The sequence below is a fragment of the Petromyzon marinus genome, chromosome 3 (assembly GCF_048934315.1).
Source record: "Petromyzon marinus isolate PM22_M1 ecotype Great Lakes invasive population chromosome 3, UKy_Petmar_22M1.pri1.0, whole genome shotgun sequence".
In the NCBI taxonomy this organism is placed as follows: Eukaryota; Metazoa; Chordata; class Hyperoartia; order Petromyzontiformes; family Petromyzontidae; genus Petromyzon; species Petromyzon marinus.
In genome coordinates, this window is record NC_133669.1 from 18,826,937 (window position 1) to 18,854,695 (window position 27,759).

Consider the following 27,759-nt stretch of genomic DNA (forward strand, 5'->3'; position numbering starts at 1 on the left):
TCACTCCTTCGACGTTGACGTCGCAGGGGCGCGAGCCAGGCCCTCAGTATGCGCATATGTAAATAGACTGTACCATTACCAACGCGAGGGGGGGGGGTTGAGATGTCATTGAAATTTACATTATTTGTCATTCTATACAAAAGCCAATAGAAGTTGCTGTAAAGCTAAATGTACGGTTATTAAAGTAATGTTATTTATTTGTAGGCGTTCGTTTAATTCGTGTGGGAAGGCAGGCAGAATTTGACAACGCCGGCGTGCTGAGTTGATTCCCCAACCACCACCCCCCCCTCTGCCTGGGCGGGAGTTAGCGCAGCCCCGCCATTTTCCGCGGGGCCAAGGGGGGACGTGGGGACGCGGCTGGGCCCGGCTCACTCAGCCTGCGGGGCCCGAGCGGGGCGCACGGCATGCGGGAAAAGAGGTGAGGAGGAGGATACGACGACGAGGAGGAGGAGGTAGGCGGTGGCACTGAAGGAGAAGAAAGAATGAGGACAGGGTTGCGCGGATACGCGGCGCGGGGCTGAGTGGCTGGGTTCCTTTTCGGAGTCTCCCCGCTGCTCCTCCCGCCTGTGTCGCGTCTCCCCCGTGTGTCTGAACTCCGCGTCTCGCTCATGTGTGGTGCTTCGTGTCTCCGCGCCTCTCTCTCTCAGCCTGCTGGTTATTTGTTAATGTATTAATCTCGCGTTCGTGTCCCTCTCGTCCGTGTTTTTGTCTAGTGTCTGTGTGTATCTGTGTTGTCTCACGTGTGTGTGTGTGTGTCTCGTGTGTGTGTCTACTTGGTCTCGTCTCGTGTCCGTGTTTCGCTTGCTTGTGTCGTGTTCCTCCTGCCTCTGTTGTTGTCCGTTGTTGACTTTGTGCGTCTGTGTGTGCAAAATGCCTGTCGTGTTTCTGTGTCTGTGTGTCAGTGTCATGTCTGCGTCTCTGGCCTGTTGTCTTGGTTCCTCATTATTGTGTCTCTGACTTTCGGTTGTCTCTTGTCCATGTCTTTCTCCTGTGTCTTTGTTGTCTCTCCAGTGCTGTGTTCTCGCTTTCGTCTCTGCCCTGCCCGTGTTTGTCTCGTGTCTGCGCATTCCAGAATATGTATTTATACCGGAGGAATCCGATGAGCTACAAAGCTCTTTTTCAGAGATGTCCAGTTTCACAGATGTCCCGCTCTGTCTCGTCTCACGTGTCTACGCGTGGAACCAGTACCTGCCTCTGTGTCTGTTCGTATGTTGAACCTTTTTCGCACCGTACGTAGCCAAAACAGTGCTTAATTGGCGGGTTAGAATGTCCCGCGTGGCCTGTCTCAGTGTCCTGCGCTTGTGTGTCTTCGTGGACACGCATGTCCTTCACTGAATGCCCACTACTACATGGTGCCCCCCCCCCCTCAATTCGTGTGATTGTCCGCCAGTGTCTTAGGTCCACCTTTGCCCGTCTCTTCCACACCTTGTCCCGCCGGGGGGAGGTTTGTAACGAACCCCCTCGCCCACAAAGCAAAGTGCGCGCTGGAAGCATTGACGACTCAAAAGTCTCACATTTTGCCACCCACGCACCGCCCCTCTCTTCCCTCTCAAACTTCACGGGCTGACGAGGTGGATGATGATGATAATGGAGGAGGAGGATGAGGCCCTGGATATAATCCTCTGCCCCTTGCGTGTCATGTTAAAGAAATTCAGTCCTCTGGCAATAACCTTGCTCGATAAATGCCTCAACCAACGCCTTTCAGTCGTCGGGGGAGTTATTTTGACCAAACTTGGTGTGACCTGGCCAAGGGGATGGGGTCCCAGGGACCGGTCCACTAACGCTAGTCGTGGCGGGGATTCAAACTCGGGTGGGCGGGTTCGAAGCGCAGTCTGCCAACTGTCGCAGCACCGCTGTTTAATCTTTGTGTTTTTTATTAATGTTGCAGATGTCCATCCGTCTCTGGAGGAGCCTCAAAGGTCACGTCCTTCTAGGCTGGTCACGTGGCCTCCAGAGGAGGACCTCCTGACAGCCACAGCCTCTTCGCTCAACATCGCGTACGCTTGAAAACCCCCAGTTGATTGCATTAATCTGCCAGCCAGCAGACGGGGAGAGAGGACGGACAGACTGGTGAACAAGTGAACCACCTGGCTGACGGACGGACTGACTGTCCGATTGACAGACACCACCACGGCCATGGCGACCTCGTCGATGCGGCGACAGATGAAGAACATCGTGAACAAGTACTCGGAGGCGGAGGTGAAGGTGCGCGAGGCAACGTCGAACGACGCGTGGGGGCCCTCGACGTCGCTCATGTCCGAGATCGCCGACCTGAGCTACAATGTGATCGCCTTCCCCGAGATTATGTCCATGGTGTGGAAACGGCTTAACGACCACGGCAAGAACTGGCGCCACGTCTACAAGGCGCTCACGCTGCTCGACTACCTGGTGAAGACGGGCTCGGAGCGCGTGGCCCAGCAGTGCCGCGAGAACATCTTCGCCATCCAGACGCTCAAGGACTTCCAGTACGTGGACCGCGACGGCAAGGACCAGGGTGTGAACGTGCGCGAGCGCGCCAAGCATCTCGTCGGCTTGCTCAAGGTACGTGTGCGTGGTGGCTGTGGTGGAAGCGTGAGCCGTGGTGTTGCCCCGATGTCGTTGAAATGAAGGTGATAGTTTATTAATTGCCTACCCCCCCACCCCGCAACTTCTCTGTCCACCCAGCAGCGTAAATGTATACACCACAGTGATTCTATCGACAGGTCGAGTGTGGTGGGGTAAAGTGTGGGTACTCGCATCTCTTCCAAGACGTCTGTAGGTCAAAATAATGCCCTCTAGAGGGAGGCTCTTTTGAGCCTCTAGTGGAGGCTGTTCCTTAGGCAGTGGCGTGAGGAAGTAATTACAGGACTGTGTCTTGCTTGACCTTTTACCACCTAGGTCGGTCATTGTGGTTTTGGAACACGTCAACGGCAAAGGGGTTTGTTAAAGGCTCTGCTATGTTGTCACTTACCAGAGCTGGCCATTGTAAACCAAATCCCAAATAAGACAATTGCAGGCCGGCCACTGTGGCACATGCTTGTGAGCGAGTGCCTTGCATTGGAAGCGAGGGGTTTGCGGGTCGTGCAGAGATTTGTGAATCGCATAAAGCTGCTCAGTAGCAGGAACAGAAAGCAGGTTCGTGACCCATCCGTGTGGACCTTTGGAGCGTTATCTCCTTCGTACCCTTGGTGAGTTATCTCCAGCTACTCTTGTTTCCTCCCATACAAAGCTAAACACTCCAAAAATTGAAAAAAATATTTGATTTGGGTAATTTTTTAACTCCATTGATTGGGCAATGGATTTTTTTTTGTATGGGTTGCTCTATTAACGCTATACATGAGAAATTGTCTGGAGTGTAAAGTAATTGGCCATACATCTCAATGCAGGCCTCTCCTTAAACGTCTTGAGACTTTCCTCGGCAAGTGAACAATACTAGTGTGGCCATTGTTTTTATCACATCCCTTAATTAGAGGTCAGAGGTGAAGGTGTGGGCCTGCAATTGCGTTCTCATGCCACTGCTGGCAGAAGGAAGCTCTGGAGAGCCACCAGAGAAGGGTATTTTGGCTTACTCTTCCTCGATGGCCTGACATTTTGGAAAATGGGGGGAAGTAACCCACACTTTACCCCACATGACCAACCTATCCACTCACCATGTTGGTGTTACCTATTTATACTGCTCGGTGGAGGGAGTCGAGGCTTGTGAGGGACATTTTGCGCCACTGTTTAAACTACCGCAATCGGAAGTGGAATGGAACCAGCGACCGCTGGATTGCAAGTTCGGTGTGCTGACTGTTACGTCGTGGCAGCATCAATGACGCGTGGGTGAGATCCTGCACGTGTCCTCACAAGCCAGAACTTACAGATTTTACACCGTTGCCAAATGTAACAACGATAGTTTTAGCACATTTTTGTATTCGCACCATTCTTCTATGGGCAAGGCCTTCACGTCTGTTTACACAGACGTCATATGCAGGCAATCTTGCTTTCTATGGTCCCAGTTGAGTAATTTTCAGGTACGTTTTTCAAAGTTGCTTAATTTTGTTCCATGACACCGGCAACAACGGCCTCCTCGTTACGAATGACGTCGAGGGGATCTTTAACGTCCACTGTTGAAGCAGGCGACGCGTTGTATCTGACGGTTATTACAAATCACAGTAATACCCAGGGCGGCCTTCCAGATTCAAACCGCGAGCCTCCGCAACAGGTCGCGAATGTTGCACCGCTGGGGCCCGTGTCCACTGCACAAAAGACGTTACACTGTGTTCGCTGGATAGGATGATTCCTAACGGTGCACATTCCCGCGGCGGGGAAGTGGGGAGAAAGCATACGTTGCATGCCCAATTTAAAAACGTGGATAGTGTTGAAGGATCCTTCAGTTCAAGAATGTGTTCTTGCGCCAGAGCAGGAATGGGCACTGCAGAAGATAGAAACAACTTTGGCTTAGCCATTTAATTTTTATAGCCAATGAATAAAAATAAATGGGGGTGGAGTGGCTCTGGGGTGGTTGGCCTGCTGCGCTCTGAACTTGGCGAGCCTGTGTCCGATTCGTGGCCACGGCTGGCATCGGTGGCAATCGCCCTCCTGTGTGTGACTGCGGTTACAAAACTCCAATCGATGAACCAACATAACTTTGCACTACACCAAATATAGAAGGTGGTGAGTGAGTGTATCAGCAATTTGCCAACTCTCACACGAAAGCAATAGAATGGCTAAATCTCTGACCACTGAATCTCTAATCGTTGCTCTAAATAGGCCATACAAAACAAAGTGGCAAATGATATTAGAACCGGTCCTGGGCTCACCCCCCCCCCCACCCCCCTCCTTATTTATGTTCAAATTACCCCCAATGCTGGCATGGCACATGGGGAGACATTCAACTAGCAGTTGATTGACAACGGTTATACGACCTTTTCAGTTGTGGTGTCAATATATCATCTTTGGCTATGGACTTAATTTTGCCCCTCGGATGTTGACATTGTTTTGGCTAGCGGGCGATTCTCTGTAGTTGCACCAGCAGCCATCTGCTCTCTCCCACTGCACATACGCAGCATCCACGCACCATCCACCTTCAAGAGACAGCTCAAGGCTCTCACCTGTTAATTATCTCAACTGATTCGGGCTCTCATCTGGTGCAGGCTCTCACCTGCTTCAAACTCAACTGTTTCATGCCGGCATATGAAGGACTTTGAGTTCTGGCTCCGCGCCGCCACATTTTTCGATGGAACATTGCGTTCGATTCATGAAACATGTACGCGTAATAAATTGTGTTATTGTTATTCTAATCAGCAAATGAAACGGCCGCGGTCTGTGCCTTGCTCTTGAAACTGTGATGATCTCATCAGCATCTGTGCTGTGTTAAATTTGGTGCCTGTCTGTCAAACGGTTCCATGTAAAGTTGGAGAAAGTGTCTTTAGATTATTTGGCTGCTATGAATTTCCACACGATAATCCAATCCGTTGAGCTATCATTTGTTTGCGAGGTTGCATCTGAAAAAAAGAGCTGTATAGCTCAGTGGGCCTTACTTGGTAAAATAAAAATAGTTAAAATAGTTTTATAGTTTAAGTTAGCCTTCACACTCAAACACGCAAAAGGGGCAGTACTCTCATCTCGATCAGTGGAATTAAGCCAGTGGTGGAATTCCACTTTGCTATAGTGGGTCCCAGTACAGTATATTTGTAGGCTAACCATCGTTGGCTTAACTGAAAGTGGTAATCCATTTATGTTCTCAGACGGATGAGGAGGGGAATGATAATGATGATGGTAGTAAATGTAGATGATGTGTGTGATCACAAGCCTCTGTCAAAAGGAAGGACCTGGCGTTTAACAAAACCGCAAACAAATTCTAACACAGCAAGCAAGCAATCTTTCAGCGATCGTTCGATTGAGTTGACCCGTGACCAGAATTCTAACCCACGGCCTTTCCGCCATGGCGGAAGTCTGGTCCTCTGAGTACTGAGCCACTCGGCCCGGGCAGATTCATTGCCCCTAAACTCCACAGCAGCGTTCGACAAAACCTCTCAGCCGAGTGAATTTTCCGTCATTACCATCATTATGGGACATTATCTCGGGATTAAGTGTTGGGCCATTGGGTTTGGCTATTTTTTTTGCGGTTGCGTACGTGTGTGTGTGTACGCGTGTGGTTAGGCCACCGAGGGACACCCTGAGTGTTGTCGCTCCCAGCTCCCGCGTTGCACACAGGTATCCCGTGGCATGTGGATCAGATGGATTTGTATCGGATCCTCACCTTGGCGGTGGCGCCTATGCGGATGGTGACACCTCCGTGCCCTCCAGCCACAGAGAACCTGCAATTTTAACCCTTGAGTGTTACACTCACTCTGGCGTAGTGTGTGGCAATACTGGTCAATACGATACTATGCCATGTCGTTCTAAAGCTAAACTATTACTTATACTATACAATACTTTAAAATATTTAATTGATGCCACCTTCATTTTTGCCACCTTATCTCTTTACAGTGTTATACAGACTATTCAACACTTACTATATACTAAAATGCGATATTCAGCATTATCCAAGTCAATACTCGATGATACAATATTTTAAAAGACTTTGATTTATAACCCATAATAGAGGTTTTTGGGTTCGATCGCGGTCTAACCCAAAAACCTCATGGATTATATTGGTCGCGAAAGCCTACGTGTTACTATTTGATTTGATGCAATCACACCATACCGTACAAACTATTCAACACTACACTACAATGCCATTCAATAATATATTATTGTTCATTAATATTACGCTACCATTCAGTAATATACAGTGTGGTTTTCAAAACGTTGGACCCGATTTTTAATCGCTATATCTCTGCAACCGCGAACTGCCCATGAATGAAACTCTTACCACTTGAAAGGGCGAGGCATCGAGTTTCAAATGATTACCGCTAGATGCCTCCTCCCAGCGCACAAACAGCCCCTAGCCTCAGTCATTCGCAAGACAACACCGCCTCAACGTTGGATAGGTCGCACGGGACCCCAAGACTAGGCTACATTCTTGGCCCCCAAGATCCCCAGACATCACCACACCCTGCGACTTTTTCTTGTGGGGATATGTCAAAGACCGTGTGTTTGTGCCACCATTAGCGAGTAATCTGGATGACGTCAAAAACAGAATCACGGCAGCGGTGACTTCAGTGGAAGAAGACACTTGGAGAGGCGTTTGGGACGAATTCAACTATCGTCTCAATGTTGTCCGTACAGCAGGTGGAGGGCACATAGAGCATTTATAAAAATGGTTAGTAAAACTTGATAACTCTTTCAAACTTTTTGTTTAATTGTAACATGTTGCCATCGTGAAATATCCTGCTTTGAAATTGGGTCCATTTTTTTAAACACCCTGTATAATTTATTGCAATGCTGTGCAGTACTTTACTCTCTGATGTAATGTGATCACGTACAGTAAGTACAATACAAACTATTTGTCGCAACACAAATTAACACAACGGTTTTCATTACAATAGGGTGGATTACCTCAGGACTATTCAATGTAATGCTTTGACGCACAATATTGTGCACACAATGCAACGTGAGGGCATTGAATATCAATGGCTATTCAAGATTACACTATATCAGGATGTCAGTGTTTCCCTGCTCATGTGAATGTGGATTGGTATTCATCTCCAATTACACCCAGTCGTCCGGTGGTGTAAATTCCACATTCTCATGGCAGGTGCCAGTCGCACCATAAGATGACCGCAGTTGACTCCCAACAAAGTTGCTGTTCATTTTATCAATAATTTCTTTGACGAGGGTCCTGCCAGGTTTTAGCAGAAGGGGGAGAGGTTTCTACTGTGTGTGATCCCAATTGACTAATTTGCAGGTAATTTTTCAGCATTGTGATTTTTGGTTAATTTCCAGTTAGCATTGTATGGGGTTTCAACTATCCGACAGAATTTGGAGAAAGTCGGAGGAAACCCATGCAGAACAAGGGGAGAACAAAAAAATGCCACACCAAAGCACCCGAGTCAAAATCAGAATCTTTATTGAGACTGCAGGAGGAATCCGATGAGCTATGAAGCTCTTTATCCACAGTTGTACAGTATGGGTGGGTTGGCAAGTTACAACAACCAATACAAAAAAACGATCAATATAAATGCGTAATTAATTGAGTCCAAACCCAGGCCCTTCTTGGTGCGAGGCATAAGCGTTACCACTCTTCTAGATTTGAAAAAGGAGGCGACCTGCGCTTGACTTTTTTCACTCCAACGCTGTCCTCTGGACAGCTTGGTCCCTTCACCTGATGAAGGCCACTTGTGTTGTGGCCGAAACGTCGTGATTTTTGTTTATTTTTTACCTACGTGACTTTACCGAATAGAACCAAAGAGTGCGTTACCACTCTGCTGCCACCTGGCCACCCAATGATAATGACGAGGATGATGATGATGAAAATGTTGACGGGGCAGCCGCAAGTCGATCCCTTAACCGGGATTTGAACTCGCAACCTCAATGCCAGCCGGTCACCGTAAGACGGTTGACAACACAGTGCAATGCAGGTAGTCCTCGACTTACAAACGGGTCCTGGCTGCCGTGGGTCGGGATACGTGACCCTCGGGTAGAGAGCGAGGCTGTAGCAAACACTGAGCCCCGAGTCGTCGGGGGTTCGATTCACGTCCCAGTCGCTTGTGCGGTTGTGGACCAATTCCCTAGAGCGCGCCGGCTTTGCTCTAAAAGTGGACGTTAAAAAGCCCGTCGCGTGGTTCGCTGGAGCAAGTTGTCGTGCGCCTGCGTCACAAATCAAATCCCGTCAAAATTTTCAAAGTTATCCCCCAAGGAAGATGGCGAATAAATGCTCTCTGCATTAATGTTGAACGTCGTCACGGTGAGTGCTGTGGTGATGCCCACACGCTCTGCCATCGATCGCTAAAGTCTGCCAGACAACTATTGCGCACTTCTAGAGATCTGTGGCATATATCATCGTAATCGTTATCATCAGTCCTGTAGCCGTCGGGCGTTATGGAGGTTGCAAGTGATGCTTTGTAAATGACCTCTCTCCACCTCTTTGTGTATCATACAGTGTCTTGAATTATTTTCGGCTCTTTATTATAATTATAATAATAGTAATCGGTATGGTTCGGTATTCACGCTATTGTTCGCAAGGCTATCGCGAGGGAAGGCGCTCTTCGCACCTTCGATTTAGCATGGTTGGCTGCGTAGAGTGCGAAAGAAGTTCAACAGTCGTTCACACAGACTGCATTCGTGTCGCAGTAGGGGGATGTGAAGTTGCTCCACCACGTAATCCCAATTTGAGTAATTTGCGGTCAAATCTGCAAAATGTGGAGAATGACGCTGGCGCACGATGCGTGGGCGAACCTCTGCAACAAGTAACGGACGGCGCTGCCACTACTGAGCCGTGTCAGAGTGCGCTTGAACGTAATGCCGTCTCCGGAATCTCTGTTCCAGTTCCGAGAGTATGGAGGCCGTGAACGCCCATGACCGAATCGCCCAGAATAACCCAGATCTGGTCAGATCTCAGAAGCCAATCAGGTGTTGTTTGTAAGTATGTATGTATGTATGTCGAACTTCTTTCGCACCGTACGTAGCCGACCGTGCTCATCGGAGATGCAGAGGCAGGACAACAAAGTAAACAGGAAAAGCAGTTCTAAAGAAATTCGTTTTCAATCCAGATTTAAAAGCGCATAGCGCCATTGGTTTCCCTATATATGGGAAACGAGGAAGAGCATTCCAGATGGCCGCAGAAGCGCATCGTGCGTGATGCGGCGACCATCGTCTTTGTTCGATGGCTAGCAGCCAAAAGCCGCTGCGAGGATGACCACAGTTTGTGTGATGATGGTTTATGCTGACGAGAATTGAGCCTAGATCGCGCTTGGATGGGTGACCGCCGGTGCCGGATTATCCTAGTAGCAAAAGTAGCTACATATGCTACGGTCCCCGCACTTTCAAGGGCCCCACGCTAAATGCTTTCAAGCTATCAATTTCGGTTCAGTAACTTTGCACGTGCTCTATTACCATAGTACTATACTGCCTTCAACATTTATGAACGACTGGGTGTTTAAGTTAGCGATTTGTTGTATTATCTGGCTGTATAGGAAATAAATAAATACAATTACTTTACTATGCAAGTTAAACATTTATGTGTTTTCATATTTACGTTTTTTTATTTATTGCCCCTTTATAACATATGCTACAGGCCCCGTTCTAGCTTAATCCGGCACTGGTGACCGCTATGCACAGACAGGTCTTGTTGGTAACAAAGGGCAGTGCAGACGATTCAATTGTTGCCCTGTATTTTCTATGCTCCAGTGACTATTTTCATATTATATTTTACCAGGTAAGGCCCACTGAGCTGTAGAACTCTCTTTTTCAGAAGTGACCTGGCCACAAATGATGGCTCAACGAAGTGGCTTATCGTCATGTGGAAATTTATTGCAGCCAAATAGTCTCAATGCATGTTTCTGAATGTGGAGGGAAAACCCGGAGGACCCAGAGAATAATCTACACGACCACGGGGAGGGAAACATGGAAACTGCAAATATACAGCAGGCATCAGGGTTCAGATCAAAACCACGACCTGCTCCATACCAGGCGAGGTAGTTAACATCTCGCTACCACGCCGCCTTCCCCAATCGACACTGACACAACATGGGGAGGCCGTCATCCAGCAATGGATTGACAAAGAGGGCTGTGCAAGGTAGGGTCACGCAAAGAGACCCGTGTTTGCCCAGGTGCCCCACCCCCCCCACCCACCTCCCCGGGGTAACAAGATGTGCTGAAAGGGAGAGAGATAAACATGGCAACAGCTTGGACAAGAGCCTAACGAGGCCAAACATCTCCGTTACAAGGGGGACCTCGACATTGATGAACTGGTGGATTTGCTCGTGGTTTATCATTATTGATGGAGGCGTAGTCCATTGTTCGAGAGATTGATCGATTGATCGGTTGGTGGATAGATTATTGATTGCCTGTAAACATCCGGCAGTGCATCAGCTTTTATTCAAGCGAGCCTGACTGCTGATGAGGCGCTGAATTTCTAAACCAGTCTCGTGTTTGCTTTGTCTTGATCCACTGCTGCTGGTGAGATGCACCCCCCCCCCCTCCCCAGAAGGCCGTGTGGCTGATCAGTGGTGTAATAAATATCGCTGTGCAGCAGTAACGCTGTGCATCTGTATGGCTGTGTAGCCGTACCACTGTGTGGCTGTATTGCCGTATTGACGGACTGCCCCTCCCATTGGCTGCTCCGTCAGGACGACGATCGGTTGAGGTCGGAGCGAGACCACGCGCTCAAGACCAAGGAGCGCCTCGCGCAGTCGGTGATGGGGATCGGCAGCGGGGGCGAGCGCGTGACGGCGCACAACGGCGCGCACGCTCACCCGCACGCGCCGGCTCAGCCGCACCTCGCCCACGGCGCGCCACAGCCTCACCTCGCTCACACGACCCGCTCGCGCCCCGGCAGCCACAACATGGGTACGCACCGCACCACATCACACCGTGGGTACACACCATGCACCTCGTGGGTACGCACCACAGATACCGTGGGTACCCACCACATACATCGTGGGTACCCACCACAGACATCGTGGGTACCCACCACAGACACCGTGGTTACGCATCATACACCGTTGGCACGCATTATTGACGAATGTGTTGAGTTTTTATTAATTGCCTTTTTAATCAATGCTCTATATAAAAGCCAGGTGGAAGCCCAAGGGAGGCCTTGGTCACAAAATCATTAGATGGCACATTGAACAGCATACGGGAGAGAAACCCCACAAATACATACAAAACGTTAAGTAGTTCGGTGATTAAACTTGAACATAGCACTTAAAGGCTTTAAGGAGGACAGCAAATGGAATGAAGGAAGTGCATGGATTCTGACAGATGCAGCGATTATCGACGTAAAGAGTAATTGAGTAAAATCTATTCCTGCACTCGCGTGTTGGAGGATTGGTCATGAACAATCAATGCAAATAATATGCTAATGATCGTTTATCGATAATAATAATAAGAATGTATATGTGTATGTTGAACTTCTTTCGCACTGCATGTAGCCAACCGTACTAATTGGAGGTGCGAAATAGACAAGGCTGGACAATATCAACGAGACAAAAAATATTTCTCAAATTAAATAGTAACCCCCCCCGGAATCGAATATAGCATGAATCGAATCATGTATCAATCGATGGATTTTTACCCTGGGAGTCACGATTCGGAGTCTTAAGTCCGTTTTTTTACGAAGGCTGCCCCTATAAGGAATATAAAATCTGTAGTGGGAGTGGATCTGTAGAATCTGTAGTTGCGTGAATCAATAATTTGTGCCCGGGTGCCGGCTCGGTGGTAAAGCGAGCAGCTCGCAATCGGAATGTTGTGAGTTTAATTCCTGGTTGGGGGGCTGACTCGGCCCATCATCCCACGGGGCGCCATGGTGACGAGATGTTAACTACCTCGCCTGGTATACATGAGGTCGTGTGTTCGATCCAGACCCTGACACCTCTATATTTGGAGTTTGCATGTTCTCCCCATGGTTGTGTGGATTTCGGCTGCTATAAATGTACACGTGATAAGCCACTTCGTTTGGCTGTCATTTATGACCACGTCCCATCTGATAATTAAAGAGCTATATAGCTCAGTGGCCCTTATGTGGTAACATAAAAATATTTGAGTTTAATCCCTCCAGGGTCGATGAAGTGGTTGCCCTATGGAGAGACTCGTCCCCCGCAATTGGAACATGGAATTTCCACCACTGGTTCTTTCAAGCTAAACGCAAGAGAACATATGAATAGAGTGCCTCCCATTATGGGAACATGGAATTTCCACCACTGGCTCTTGGCAACCAACAATAAAAAATATATATTGATAGAGTCGCTCCCGTCATGGTAATGTGGAATTTCCACCGCTGGCTCTTATCAGCAGGAAATCACTTCCTGACTTTTTTTTGTCAGTGGCACAAAAACTAAACCCACCAATCAGCGGTAATCTATCCACGCTTCACGCGTGCACGCGCACGATTCGGCACACATGTCGCGAGCGTGACGGTTTATGTTCGCAAGAGTCCAAAGTCATTGTCTTTTTAAATCTCAAGTTGTCCACTGAAGAGCAGATTCGTGGCCCAAGCTCCCTCTATCTCTCCCCCCCCCCCCGTCTCATCCCCGACTCCACTCCCCACTCATCACCTCTCGGCCCCGCACTCCGCACCGGGGCTCTCCAGGCCACGAGCCACTGATGATAACTCGGGAGCTCGGCGCGTTCGCTCCGCTCATCGCCCGACTCCGGGATCGGCCGATGTCTGACGGTTGCTCGTGCAGCAGAGATGTCGGCGGTGCCTCCGCCCCCCTCTCCGCCCCCCTCTCCGCCCCCCTCTCTGTCCTCCCTGGTTTTGCAAGCGGCTGCTCGCCAGTGGATTGCGGCGACGGGCGAGTAAATGACGGCAGTGGGTCGGGTGGGATGGGCGGGGCGAGCAGACGGTGCGAGCGAAATCTATCGCGAATGGCCTTGCGCAAGGCCGGCGACCCGTACAGACAAATCCCGCGGCTCCTCCCGGGTCCTTCTGTCCGAGCTGTCACTCCTTATTTAACCGGAAGGAGCGCCCGCCGAGACTCGTTGTCACCTGCAATGTCCACTGTTTAACCAGGAGGAGGGAGTTCATCGAGATTCATTGACTCTCCGTGTCCTCTAGTCAGAGGACAGCCCACCGAGAATTCACTGTCGTCGCCTGTCATGTCCCTTATTAAAAGCCTGTTGAGATTAAGCACCGCCTGTGATTGATTGGGGTGCGTTGTTTAGCCAGAAGAGAGCCCATCAACGATTCGTTACCTCTTGTAAATTGACATCCTTTATTTTAACCGGGAGAGAGAGAGAGAGAGACCAAATTTACTTTAGTTGCCGCATCGTGTCCCAAGCCAGTGGGGGTGCTCACTCAGACTCGGTGTCACCTGTGATGTGCTTTATTTCGACGGGGAGAGAGCCAGGAGAGAGCCACAAATGAGCCTCTTGAGGCTCATTGACTCTTTATGTCCTTTATTTAATAAGAGAGCCCACTTAGACCCATCTCCTGTGACATCATTTATTTAGCCAGGAAAGAGCCTATGGGGACTAACAAGCTGAAAGCCCACTCAAGATTCCTTGTCACCTGTGACCAACAACAATACATCTTGTTGTCCCTCCCCCGCACCTCTGATTAGCACGGTTGGCTACGTACGGTGCAAAAGCAGTTCAACACACATGCATACAATATGTTCCAGCAAACCACAGGTTTGGTGTTTGCTTGCGGGGCCACGTGACCGCCAATCTCTATCTTTAGTTTGTCTCTCGTCTCACCTTTCTGTATCTCTGCTTATATCAGCGAGCCATATCCCTTGGTGGTCCACAGCTCCGCGAGCCACTCGCAAGAGCATTTGTGGACCACTTTGGCCAGTGGGTCCGCAAGCCAAATAAAGAACCCTAGTTGCACACCGCGTGTCCGTGCATCTCGAGTGACTTTCACTGCCCCCCGACCCCTTCTCCCCACCCCCCCTCTGCCGCTGCGGTGGCGCAGGTGGCACCCTGATGTCGCCCCCTCCGCCCGACCTGGACCAAGTGCGGCCCAGGAACACGGGCGAGGAGGAGCTGCAGCTGCAGCTGGCGCTGGCCATGAGCAAGGAGGAGGCCGAGCAGGTGGGCGCTCAGGCACTCGCTCGCTGGCTCGCTCACCCTACACCTGTTTGCCCACTTACCTGCTCGCTGGCCCTCGCTCACCTGCACACTCGCTCACGTTCTCGCTTGCCCACCCTCTCACCGGCTGTCCGACTTGCCTCTTCAGCAGCACACTAGCTCGCTCACTGCACTACACGCCCACCCGCTGGCTCGCTCGATCACCTGCTCACTCGCTGACCCGCTCTCCCGCTCACCCCTCAAACCTGCCGATGTATTTGTCCGCTCGTCCGCTCGTGCCCACCAACTCTAGCTCGCCTTGCCGCCCGCATGCCTGTCCTCTCAGTCTCTCTCTCTCTCGCCCGCTTGCTCTCCCGCTCGCCCACTCACCCGCCGCTTGACCCCTCAACGCGCCGCTTGACCGTGAGCCTAACCTGGCGCACGTCGGCGCTCCTAGGTGGCGGCCGTGGGGAGAGAGGAGGCGACACAGGTAGGAACCCTCGTCCCCCACGCACACACAGACACACGTCCCCCACACCTCCTGCTCCCACCCGGCACACCAGCTCCCCTGCCCCCGGCCCGCACATGGTCTCCCCTGCTACCCCACACATCCCCTGCACACCCACATCCCCCCCCCCCGTGCACCCGCTGCCCGCACCCGCCCACTGCCCCCACTCCCTGACACGGCCACCGTGCACATCTCCCGCACGAGTTTACGCGGCGGCTGCAATGGATGCGGTACTCGTGATGTCACTTCCTGTGTGTGCTGGTGGTGGTAATGGGTCATGTTGCGACGAGGCTGCAGCTGCTCGCGCTCGCACTGGCTCACTCGCGCTCATACTTGCTCCCACTCACTCGCATTGCTCACACTGGCTAACTCCTCGCTCACTCGCGCTCCCACTCGCTCGGCCGCTCACACGTTTTCACTTGCGCTCACACTGCCTCACACGCACTCACGCTCGAACCCTGCTCGACACGCGCATGTCTTCATGCGCCGGCACGGATCTGGTTCTGGCTCCGGCTCTGGTTCTGGCTCCGGCTCAGAAAAGGGGCAGCTGTGCCGGCTCACCGTGGAAGCCGCAATCACGCGCCATGGTCCGCTGGCTGTGCTGGCTGCGTTCGCTCATCCCCCGCACACACGGTCACGCTCTGTCTCGGCTGCTGATCCCCTGGCCTTTGCCTACTCCCCGACGTCACTTCTCTGTCCCCAGTGTCGCCCTGCACATGCGCACGTGCACGAGCAAGCGTGCGTGCGCGTGTGTGCGCGAGAATGTGTGCGTGCACGAATAAGCACGTGCGCTTACGCATGCGCCTACGCGCGTGTGTGTAGCGTAGCAGTTGGGCGCGATGCGCTACAAACCCAAGGACCCGAGTTCGATTCCTGCTCACGGCCAACACAGGTGATGATTATCTGAACAGGCTCTGGGCCTCCCCTAGGTCGATTCAGCCTCACATGCGTACCTGGTGCGGTGTGTAAACATCGCCACTAGGGAGACAAAGGCGACCGGGCATGGTACTGGCCACCTATCCCCCTCGTGTGCAGTGTCGGCCTTCACAAGTGCTTGCTAACAGCACTTGCCTCAACAGTCTGTTACAGCTGTATGGGGGATCTTTGTCTTTTGTGTCTGTGTTCTGTAGCGCCTAGTCTCGTCTTTGCCGCTGTGTATTGTAGTCTCGTCTGCACAGCCGTGTTGTTTAGTGCCTAGTCTGTACCGTGCCGCAGTGCAGACCCAAGTGTGGTGCGCGCTGTCGTGTGCAATCCGGCGAGGACGCATGGTGGTCTGTTGAGGACACGGTGAGTGCTGGCCGAGGGGGGTGACGGCACTGTGTACAGGCCAGGGCGGCGAGCACGCCCAGTGTGAGCTGGCGAGGGCGCATAACTCGCGGAGCGCTGCGTTCCGTCACGTGTAAGTTGCGTCATGTGTGACGGATGAAAGCCGTGCCCAGATCGTGACGCTTGGCCCGGCATTGTGGGAGGAGAGAACGCCGAACCCCGTCTCCAACCGCCGCCGCCACCACCACCACTGCCGCCACTAACATCACCACAACTACCCACTTCATCACCACCTCTACCGCCACCACCTCCATGACCACGATCACCACCACCACCGTCCTCTCAACCACCACAACCCGTTCCACTACCACCCTCTCTATCATCACCACTACAGCCGCAGTTGCTACCACCGCCACCACCCTCTCCATCACCACGACCTCCGCTACCAACACCACCCTCATCACCACCACCACCACTGTCTACTCCATCGCCCCTGCAGCCCCGCACACACCTGACCACCACCCGCCCCCCCACCCCACAGCCCTCCTCCGACACTGAGGAGGAGGTGCAGCTGATGCTGGCGCTGTCCCTGAGCCAGGAGCAACACCAGAAGGTAGCCCCACTGGGGCCAGCCGCCCCTAATGGGCCCGCCGCTATTTAGCGGGCTCCCACTAAAGCTGCGTTTACATTCGCGGAACCCCAAGGTCGTTTTACCCAAGAAGGTTTTGGCCAGCCTCAAGACTTTTTCAGGAGCATCCCACCACATCGGGATGTTTTTTTCTTTTTAAATAGCAGGAGACTTGATTAATCCAGGAGAAAAGTGGAGATTCTGGAGAAACCCCATCAAGCATACAAGGGGGTAACACTAGGGGAGGGAGGAGAGCCTATTGAGACCAAAAGTCTCCTTTTTTCGAGGTAGACCTGGGTCTCCAGAGCAGCAGTGCGGGGACCGTACATCGCATGCAGAGTCAATCCACAGCGCACACACACAGGGGGTGATAGCAGAGGGCAGTACGGAAGAAAACCCCACGGCCCCAGCCGGTGCAGTAGTCTCGCTGATCTGCGCGATCCGCCAACCCTCGCAACCAGAGCAGTCACACCACTCCCAGGCGTGTGCCGCCTCTTTCCCTTAGAGTTGATCGGGCCCCCCTCCACCGACGAGTTCCGTTCTGGACAGCTCTGTAGTGAACGTAAGTGTCCCCCCCCCCCCCTCGGTGTAAACGCAGCCAGTGGAGTCCACTCGCGAGCCTTGATCTGCTTCTCAAGATCTGTCCCGTGCTTTTATAAATGCTGCGCAGAATCGGCAGGCGATTTAAGGCTGTCGGAATTGCGATGATCCTTTAGATGGCCATGATGATGATTCCTAAGGCCAGGATGAGGTCCATAAGAAGGGTGTGATCTGTCGAGGGCCTATTGCTGGGATTCTGTTGCGAACACTGATTGTTCCGGAAGCTTTGAACTGCACTTCTCTTTTGCTCTGCTCTGTAATCACTTGGGGGAGGGGGGGGGGGGGTGGTTGCTGGCCATGAGTGATTAGATTTTTTTTACATTCAAGAGGACACCGATTTGCGACTGCGTCCGTCTCCCCCGTCCGTCCCCCCCCCCCCCTCACTCCGGGGCGTCTCCGGGTTCGTTGCCGGGCAATCGGTGCCGCGAGTTTGCTCTGCAAATCGATCGTTGAAATCCTCCTCCTGAATCGTGTCCTTCTTGCTTGAGACTCCCTCTCTCGGCGCCATTGAGATTTGACGGATCGAGCGGTCAGAATCGCGTGCCTGAGGGAGGCTCAAGCCCCCCCCTCCCCCCCCCCCGAGCGGGATGACTCGGTGCCCCACTCCTCCCGTACGAGCAGCGGAGCGCCCGCCTGGGTGCAGAGACATCGGTGACTGGCGCGTGCGGTCGCGGTGGTGTGCCGGGGTTTTTGTGCTGGCGGTTATGGTACACGGTGGACTTTGCTGGTGATTGCGTGCTGGGAATATGTGTGCGTGTGAAACGATGATGGTGTGTGTGTGTGTGTCGTGGTGATAGGTATGTTTGGGGGAGTTGATGGTGTGTATGTCTTTGTGATGGTCACTGTGTGTGTGTGTGTAGTGATGATGGTGGAGGCGGTGATGGTGTGCGTGTAGTGGTGATAGAAAGTTTGGTGGTGGTGATGCGTGTGGTGGTGATGGTATGTTTGGTGGTGATGGTATGTGTAGTGTTAATGGTATTTTTGGTGGTGATGATGTATATGTGATGGTGTGTGTATTTACTGGTATGTGGTACGTGTTGTCAAATTTGGGAGCAGTGGCGCATGCATTGGTAAGCGTGCTTGCGCTTCGAACCCGTTAACATGATGGTGATGATGCTGGTGATGTTCCACGGAGATGGTGCTGATGATGGTGATGTCGCACAGTAACGGTGATGATTCTGGTGATGTTGCATGGTGATGGTGATATTGCATGGTGATGGTTCACCGTGATGGTGATGGTTCACGGTGATGGTGATCATTAACGGTGATGTTGCATGGTGAGGGTGATATGTCATGGTGGTGGTGATATTGCATGATGATGGTTCACCGGTGATGGTGATGGCTTACCGGTGATGGTGATGGGAATCGTTGACGGCGATGTCGCATGGTGATGGTGATGGTGCTCGGTGATGTGCCGTGTGTTCCCGTGCGCGTGCGTCAGGAGGAGAGGATGAGGAGGGGCGATGATCTGCGTCTCCAGATGGCGCTGGAAGAGAGTCGCAAGGACTCGGTGTCTCCCACCTCGCAGCACAACGGGGTGAGCAGCGCAGCGGCCACCACCCCAACCACACCAGCGACCGCGACCGCGGACGCACCAACCACTCCACCAACCACTCCACCAACCACAACTCTGCCGTGTCCACCCTCCCGCAGCAGTCGCAGTCCCACTCCTCGCTGCTGGACCTGGCCGACGTGTTCGCGCCGGCGCCCACCCAGCCCGGCTGGCAAGGGGGCCCGGCTCTCGCCCACCACGGGGATGCCTGGGGTGGGCCCCTGCCCCCCTCCTCCGCGCACCCCCACGGGGACGCCTGGGGAGAAGCGAGCGCGGGTGGCGCGTGGGGGGCGCCCCCCCCCGCGGCGGGGCCGCCGGCGCTCGGCGGGGGGCCCTGGGGAGTCGGCGTTCCCGTGCCCGGCACCCTGGCCGCCCAGGCGCGCTGGCAGCAGCCGCCGTCGGCGGCGATGAGCATAGCGAGCGCGCCATCGCAGGATGCCTGGGGCAGCTCCGTCACCGCGGGGGCTTCCGCCCGGTCCTGGCAGCCTCCGGGTAAGAGGGGGGGCGGGGGATACGTGGCTTGGTAGGTCGGAAGGGGGTGGGGGTGGGGTTTTAGTGGAGGAAGAAACCTGGAGAAGGAATCCGGAATGTTCACGGTGACGGTGCCAGACGAAGGAGTTGGACGCGGTGAGTGGAAGGCGGCCGTTAAGCAGCTGTTGAGATACGTGGAGGGGGAAATTGGCGAATGAGCCGGGACGCTATGGGTGTCAGGAGCGGTCGGTATGGCGTCCTGTGGAAGGGCGGGGAGGGGCAAGGAAGGGGCAGGGTGAACCTTAGCCGGAGCTGGGAGGGATTGGTAGACGGGAGAGAGAGCGGAGTGGAGTGGGGAGCCACTCTCGTGTTGAGTGCCACTCCTCGCAGTGCAATGGACTCGAGTGGGAATTTGCTGGGAGATGGGGGGGAGGGGGGGTTGTGTTTCGCAATCAGCAGTTCCCCGCGTGCGCCCACGCGGTGCAGAGCGGTTCACCGCCCTCCCAGCGACCCGATTGCCACGAGATTGACTCGAGGTGAAATTCGACGATTGATTCTAGCTGTTGGATTCTTCCGTCTCGTGTTGAACGTTTATTTCGCTCCGTTTTGCCTACGTGCGACACAAGTGCGTGCCATCCAGAAGTAATTCGCACAGCTCGTGAATAATCGATTCCTGACACTCGCGGCACGTTTCGATGTACGCGAGAATCCATGGCCGGGCGGCACGGTGGTACCAGGCACTGAGCCTGATGCCGCGGAGGGTCCAGGTTTGAATCCAGACACAGCCGCCCATTATTAAACCAGGTTCCGAAGCGTGAATGAGTTGATGGTCTCCAATGACTGCACAAAACACCAGCGCATTTCGTACCCCCGATTTAGCACGGTTGGCTGCATACGGTGCGAAAGAAGTTCAACATACATTTAATTTGCTTTTGGCGAATTTCGGTTGAATTTCAAGTTCTCTTGAGAATTAAAAATACTGAGTTCACCATCATTCGACCGAAATTTCCATTTGCAGCAGGGTTGATGGGAAAGTACCGCCCTCCTAGCGTCCGGTTAAGAGGTTACTTGGAAGACAAATTTCAGCAGTAGTCTGTGATATCAGCTTCGATAAACCACTGTAAAATAAGGCAATGCAGTGCTCTAAGAATACTGAATGGATTCTTCAGAACTTGCTCCAAAACGGTTATATATGCAGATATACTACTGTGCTTCTAACGAGACAAATATATATCAACTCTTCTTATCTATTATAAGTCTTAAAGTGTCGTTTGTTGGTGGCTCCTTGACATTTTGCACATTGGCCCAGATCTAGAACAAAGTTAATCTGCCAAACGTTGCACGAAGTTGTACTTCATTTCGGTCGGCTAACGTTGTTGCTACTCTGTGTTTTTGATACCGTTTCACAACGCAGGTCCCCTGCCCCTAACCTCCGTCGCCACCAACAGCGCATGGGGCCCGGTCTCCAAATCGCCCTCCGACCCTTGGTCAGCCTTCCCAGAATCTCCCGCTTCTCCTCCACTCCCGGCATACTCGGCGAGCCCTCCACCCATCCCGGCAGCGTCCGCCGACCCCTGGGCTCCGCTGGACGGAAGGGCCAAGTCCGCCGCCACCTCCGCGTCCTCCACGGGTACCGCCTTTCCGCTCGGGACCGCTCGGTGTAATCGGCCGAACGCCGGTCACTCAACGGCTGCCTCCACGCAGCGCAACCTCTCCGCCCTCCATCCCTTACGCCGCTCCTCGCGGTCGCATCACACTGAGAGGGAGCGGCTGCGATGTAAATTTAAAAAAACGGCGCGCTGACTTTGGAGCAGAAGACGGGTTAGAGGGTTGGTGGGGAGGCAGCGGTAGAGGGTTGGTTGGCAGTGGAGGAAGGAGTGGTCTGGGTGCTGCATGAGTTCACGTGGACTCTGTTATTGATGGCGGCACGTCGTCTCCTGAGCTGCTGCCCCGAGGCAGACCACGGCCTCGCTGCCACACGGCAGACGCCGCGATAAGGGACGCTACACGCAGCCCACTCCCTCCCTCTCCATCCCCCCCACCTCACCCCCTCATCGTAGTCCCTCTCTCTTTCTCCATTAATCTGCCTCTCACTTGCTCTCCCACTTTGTCTTCTTGCTTTTCCTGTCTCTCCACTTGCTCTGCCTCTCGCTCCTCTCACCCCCTCTCTCTCGCCACCTTTCACTGTTATTCTCATTTTCCCTCCCTCTCTGCTTCTATTTATCTCTAATTGCTTATTCCCTTTTTACTTGCTCAGTGTGTGTGTGTGGTTAACTGTCAATGTCTGAGTGTGACTGAGTGCGTCTGTGTAATTGGTGTAATGGGGAGCGGGAGTGTAACTGTAAGCGTACTGCGCTACGAACCCGGCAACCCGAATTTAGTTCCCGGTCACGGCCAACACCAGTGACTATTAACTGAACCAGTCCTGGGCCTCCCCTAGGTCGACTCAACCTCAAATCTGTACCTAGTGTGATGTGTACAACTTTGCTACTCGGGAGACAAAAGTGACTGGTGTGGTGCTTATCACGTACCCCCTCGTGCCCCGTGCTAGCCTTTATAGGTGCTCGCTAACAGCACTTGCTCCAACAGACTGGTAAGGCTATAGGGGGATCTTTATCTTTGTAATTTGTGTCTATATGTATGTATATATTTTGAACTACTTTCAGCATATTGGTGTGTGGAGCTGACATGTTTATTTAGTATGTGTGTGTGTGTTCGGGGTGTTTCTGTCCATTCGTTTGGTGTGAGTGTGTACATTTGGTGTATTAGTGCGAGTGTGTTTGCTCATGTTTATGCGAGCGTGTGTGCGTGTAATAAATTCAAGTGCGTTCTCCGGGTGAAGAGGCAATCCAACATCCTGCAAAGGCTGGAAATAAATAAAACAAATGATAACATTTATACTCCACACGGTATCCTCGACCACGGAATGTAACAAGAATCCCAGCTTGCTGTGGATATCAGTGGCATCATCATGCACGCGTGTGTGTGTGACGGAGTGTATTCTGCGGTAGTGGGGAGCGATAGTGCAACGGTTAGCACGCTGCACTATGAACCCAATGACCCGAATTTGATTCGTGCTCACTGGAATCGAACCCAGTGACCCGATTCTGGCAAATCGCCCGATGATGCTGGATGTAATTACCAGCGAAACATCGTACTCAAAATTGTAAATGTTGTGGATTCACTCTTCAACACACCGGTGGGCTAAAGTAGTGAACTATTTGTCTTTTGTCAACATGACACACTTTTTTACTGATTGGCCATGTCGGGTGGTGGAGGGTTGCGACACATTTATAAATAACGCGATCTAACCCAAAAAACCTTTATTATGAATAATATTGGTGGCAAAAGCCTACATGTTTGTGGAATTTGTTGTGCGTCTATAATTGTGTATACTCTACGTGTGCGTGTGTGTCTAGTGCCAGTTCGCCAGTGCCAGTCATCTTGAGTGGGTTAACCCACAGCACCTGGCTCTCCCATGACCCTCCTGCCTGCAAGCAAGCCTTCCCTTCCACACGTCAGCCCTCATAGTCTTTATCCCTTTCCCTGTTGCCGCAGCCTTCGACCCGTTTGGTCAGGCGGAGGCGCCCTACCGGGAGGAGCTGGAAGGCTTCGCCAGGAGCGGCCCCACCGCACCCATCAACACCTCCGCGGGTACTACTCCTGGCACGCACGACACCACGCTCGTTCATCAACCGCATTCTGGCAGCGGCAGGGTGGCGGCACAGCGGTATCACGCGTGCCTCGCCGCGAGAAGGGCGCAGGTTTGATTCCTGCCTGGGGGGGAAGCCCTTATTCGTGTAGAGTTTGTGTGGGGTACTTCGCATTTCTTCCATGGTAATAAAATAAAATAGAGAATACAATTTTTTTTATTTTTTAATGTCTTGAGCCGATTTCCCCAATGCTGAAAATGTACTTGGAAATTAACTCCAAAACCATTGCCCATTGCGGTGGGGGTTGCGTTCTTGAAAAGAGCCGCAATCGGCAAATCCGCAATCAGCAAACTCGGAGGCAAATTGCAAATCTCGGGTTTTGATTCACGGTTCGTAATACACCCTCTTTATTCACCAACTTAATTTCCGCGATTTTGCCTATCGAGATGTGTGAGCGAGTGTGTGATAATGATGAGTGTATGCGTCAAAGGAGAGTTCATCGCTGGCATCTGCCGCCCTGACTCCTCATCTCTTCCTCCCCTGTGTTCTCCCGCGTTTACTCTCTCATCTCCGGCGACGCGTGGGCGCACAAACCGGGAAGCGTGCGCGCGCGTCACTCCGGCATCAGGCAGCCACTGAGTTGGCTGCCTGCTCACGCTCGCACGGCGGCCCCTGCTGCCCTTTCATGATGAACACAGCCTGCCCTGTTGCGCTGCTCCCCAGTCGCGTGCCACAAAGGGGCCTCCTGTATTATTAATGGCTTCTGCACTGACGCCTCAAAGAGAGGGGGGATAGAGCACTTTGTTTATTCCCGCACTGAAGGCCCCTTGACTCCACGTCCCCTCTGCACCCGACCGCCCCACAACCCCCCACCACCCCCCACCACCGCTGCAGTAATTGCAGTGCGAGGGGTTGCAGAGAGCGACGCTTCATCAGCCGAGTGGCTGCTCAGCCGACAACTTTTTTTCTTTCCCAACTGAGGAGCGCGACAGGATATATATTCGTCGCCATGCTCCAAGAAATATTGCGTGCATCCGTCCCACCGAGGACGCTTCACAATTTTTTCACAAAAACTACACTGGCCCCTCATCAAACGGCTACGAAACTCACCGCTCAGCTCGCCAACGCTCCTGAAATATGTAATATTTTGGGCGAGCTTATCGGCTAAATACATTTATGAATGCATTTTCATTTAAAAATAAACGTCACACCCGTGCTGTACACTGGTGCGATTAGCCGAGCGCGTGGATGCGTTTACACAATGAGTCGAATGCTCTTAAACACTGGGTCCTTTGGCCCCGAGGCCCGCAGGTCTGATGCCGCCCACAAAGGCTCTTACAGTGAACCCGCCGTGAAGCTTGGCTGGAGAGGAGAGCAGCGAGATGAAAGCGACATAAACGGTAGACGAGAGAGCCTGTAGACAGGAGACACAGATCGTAACAGCCGCACACATGACATACAACTTCACGTCGCTTGCCTGCATTTTAATTTGTGACTCCTCCGCCCCACCAGATGGAAAATATAGTTTGGAGGACCCCCCCTCCCCCACAGCTCTGACAAAACAAAGGCTCCCGCCACGCGATAAACTGCTTTGTCAGCTTCTCTGTTCGTGCTGCCATTGCCAGGTGAGCTGAGCATGCTGAGCGGAAGCTCCACGGGGGGCGGGGCGCAGCTCAGCCGGGGCTCCAGCCCAGACGCGTTTGAGCTGTCGGGCGTCGCCAGGTCCCTGCCGTCGGCGCCGGCCCCGACGCTGCCGCTCCCACAGGCCCTGTCCAACCCCAGCCGCAAGACGCCCGAGTCCTTCCTGGGACCAGCCGCCTCGCTCGTCGACTTGGACGCGCTGGTTGGCCGGCCAACGGTCCACCAGCCACCTGTCGGGGCCGCCGCTGCGCAAACGGCATCCAAAAACCCATTCCTATCCCTAGGCAAGGCCGCGCACCTCCGGTCTCCGTACGACCCCCACTCATCCGTAATGAGCCAGGGGGTGAAACGGTGCCAGTGACCAATGGGTTAAATTGTATTCTTCTGCGAGATATGTTTTCGAAGTGTGCACGTTGTCGCCAATTCACGAGACCCCTACACAGCGCTTTGAGAAAAAAATGTTATTGTGACCCCTCCCAAATTATGGGGAAATTATATTTTTTTGAAGGGAAGAGCTGGCTTTTTAACCAATTTGAGTGAAAAACCAAATTAAAATGTCGTGCAGCCATTGGTGACCGTGCTGAGACTATCAACTGGTTACGCTTGAGAACCGAGTTTCACCTCCAGCGACTGAAACCAAAATTGAACCGAAAGATCTCACAGGTCCCACCTTGGTGTCTCCTACTCCTCAGCCACTTGACTACCTCATGCACAAAGATCCCCCGTATAGCCTTAACAGACTGTTGGAGCACGGCACACGAGGGGGTGGGTGGCCAACACCACGAACAAACCGCTTTTGTCTCATTGGAGGCGGAGTCGACCTAGGGGAGGCCCAGGACCAGTTTTGGTCATCGTCAGTGGTGTTGGCCATGAGCGGGAATCGAACTCCGGTCGCCAGGTTCGTAGCGCAGCACGCTAACTGCTACGCCACCGCTCCCCATACACACAGACACGCACGCATCCTGTACTTTCAACCATGATCTTCCCGAGGTTGATAAAAACGAGTAGCACCAATTTGAAATAATTTTTTCCATATTCACGAACTGACCCCCGCCAGAGGAATATGGTGAAGCCGGCTGAATTAGTAGCCATGGATGCCGCTGCTGGAATTTGTTCTAACGGTGAGCCCGCCTGTCTTGCCCCACAGACGCGTCCCAGGGGTCGCAGCCGACCAACCCCTTCCAGGTGATGAACCACTTCACGGACGGGTCCGTCCCCCACTACACCGATGGGCACGGCCCCCATTTCGCCGAGGGACCCGGCGCCCCCTTCTCCGAGAGGCTCGGCGCCCCCTTCTCCAATGGCCTCGTGACGGCACCTCCCCCTGCGCTGGCCACTTCGGTCGGCTTCCCAGCCGCCGGCGGCCCGTTTGGGGATTTCTCTTCAGGGCCACCCCCACAGCACCTCATGGTGGCGCCCACTCAGCCAAAATTCACCACCAACCCCTTCCTCATGTGAGGGTCCACGGTGCCCATGGATTGACTTGAGCGGCGGCTCGAAGGGATTTCGGTTTCCGTCGTTTCTGTTTGGTGGGGTGAAGGAGGGGAAGGGAAGCTGTGTTTGGGCAAATGAGGGACTCGGAGGAGAATGGGCCATCTCGTGAGATGCAAGGCATCGAGGTGCGGGAGGGAGCTCGTGTTTTGTGCTGCAGCTCACGTTTCAGCTCGTGACCGACTCATTGTCCAGCTTGCTCTCCCCAGCTTAAGAGAGGCTCTCTGTCCAGGCCACACTCTGGGTCGTGCTCCCATTTTCTGCTCTGGCTCGTGCTCCCATTTTCATGACCAGTCCATACTCCGGCTCTTACTCTGGCTAATATGACCAGCTCATTATGTGGCTTGTGACTAGTTCAGGTTCGAACTGCACGCCAGCACATGCTGTAACTTGTGCGCCATGGCCGTGACCGGCTGGTGGTCTGTCTCATTAAATAGGATCATGCTCAGGGCACTTTGATGGTCCATGCCGTGGTCCATGCCGTGGTCCATGCCGTGGCCCATGCCGTGGCCCATGCCGTGGCCCATGCCGTGGCCCATGCCGTGGCCCATGCCGTGGCCCATGCTATTTCTTATGCCGTGGCCCATGCTGTGGCCCATGCAATTTCTGATGCTGTAGCCAATCCTGTGACCCATGCTGCGGCTCATCTGGGCCGTGCGGTATCTCGCACTTCCGGCTATCGCCCTGGTTTGCGCTGGGGGCCCGCGCCGACACATGGTGTCGCCGTTATGAGTGAGCAATGCCAGTGGCCCCCGTGCCAACTGCGTTGGTGACTCGTGGGGAAGGAGGAGGGATGTGGGCGCGTGAGTGCATTGTGCTCACCGTGCACCCTCGCCCATTTTGTAACGCAGCATCAATGAAAAATAGGATATTTATTATTTGAAAAATGTAAGGGAATGTATTGGAAAAAATATTATTTGCAAAGTAGTGTAATCTTTATACATTTTTGGGCTAGTGGCTTTGAAATCCCGTAGCAATTTCGTTCCAGATGAGATATAACAATAATAATTAACATCAGGTCATAATGACCATGTGCCATCACTATGCGACATTAATTATAGTATTAAAGTACTTTATTCTAGTTTTGAAGGAGTAAAATTTGTGAGTATGTAAACTGTCGTACGTCTTGCACTTAACTGGAACCAATGTGAAGCTGTAGATCGGGCAGCTAGGGAGAAGGGATGTGGGGGGGGGTGGGCGCGGTGTGCCCTGGAGTTCGGCAGGGGTTTGTAACACCGTGACCCCTGGGCATGTGGCGGTGTTGTGCTGTTACCACTTTAATTCTTTGAGAACACGCATTGCCATTGAACACTGAACACTGTCCGCGACATTCAGCATTAAACTTAGTGAAAAATAAAGCAGGTAGATCTGA

At 52.8% G+C, this 27,759-nt stretch overlaps 1 protein-coding gene across 7 annotated transcripts; it reads left to right on the forward strand.

Moving 5' to 3' along the window:
- LOC116956126 (uncharacterized) lies at nucleotides 1-27,759 on the forward strand. 7 transcript variants are annotated; one of them, XM_032977595.2, is made up of 12 exons: nucleotides 1-452; nucleotides 1,889-2,541; nucleotides 11,196-11,415; nucleotides 14,483-14,601; nucleotides 15,035-15,067; nucleotides 16,893-16,964; nucleotides 19,021-19,116; nucleotides 19,236-19,623; nucleotides 21,017-21,232; nucleotides 23,161-23,256; nucleotides 24,881-25,180; nucleotides 26,044-27,759. In XM_032977595.2, the coding sequence occupies exons 2-12, from the start codon at nucleotides 2,137-2,139 to the stop codon at nucleotides 26,352-26,354; spliced, it is 2,256 nt and encodes a 751-aa protein (XP_032833486.1). In that variant the 5' UTR covers nucleotides 1-452; nucleotides 1,889-2,136; the 3' UTR covers nucleotides 26,355-27,759. The 7 variants fall into 7 exon arrangements, with proteins under 7 accessions (XP_032833486.1, XP_032833511.1, XP_032833482.1 ...); XM_032977591.2 differs by having other exon boundaries at nucleotides 2-452; nucleotides 19,233-19,623; XM_032977593.2 differs by having other exon boundaries at nucleotides 2-418; nucleotides 19,233-19,623.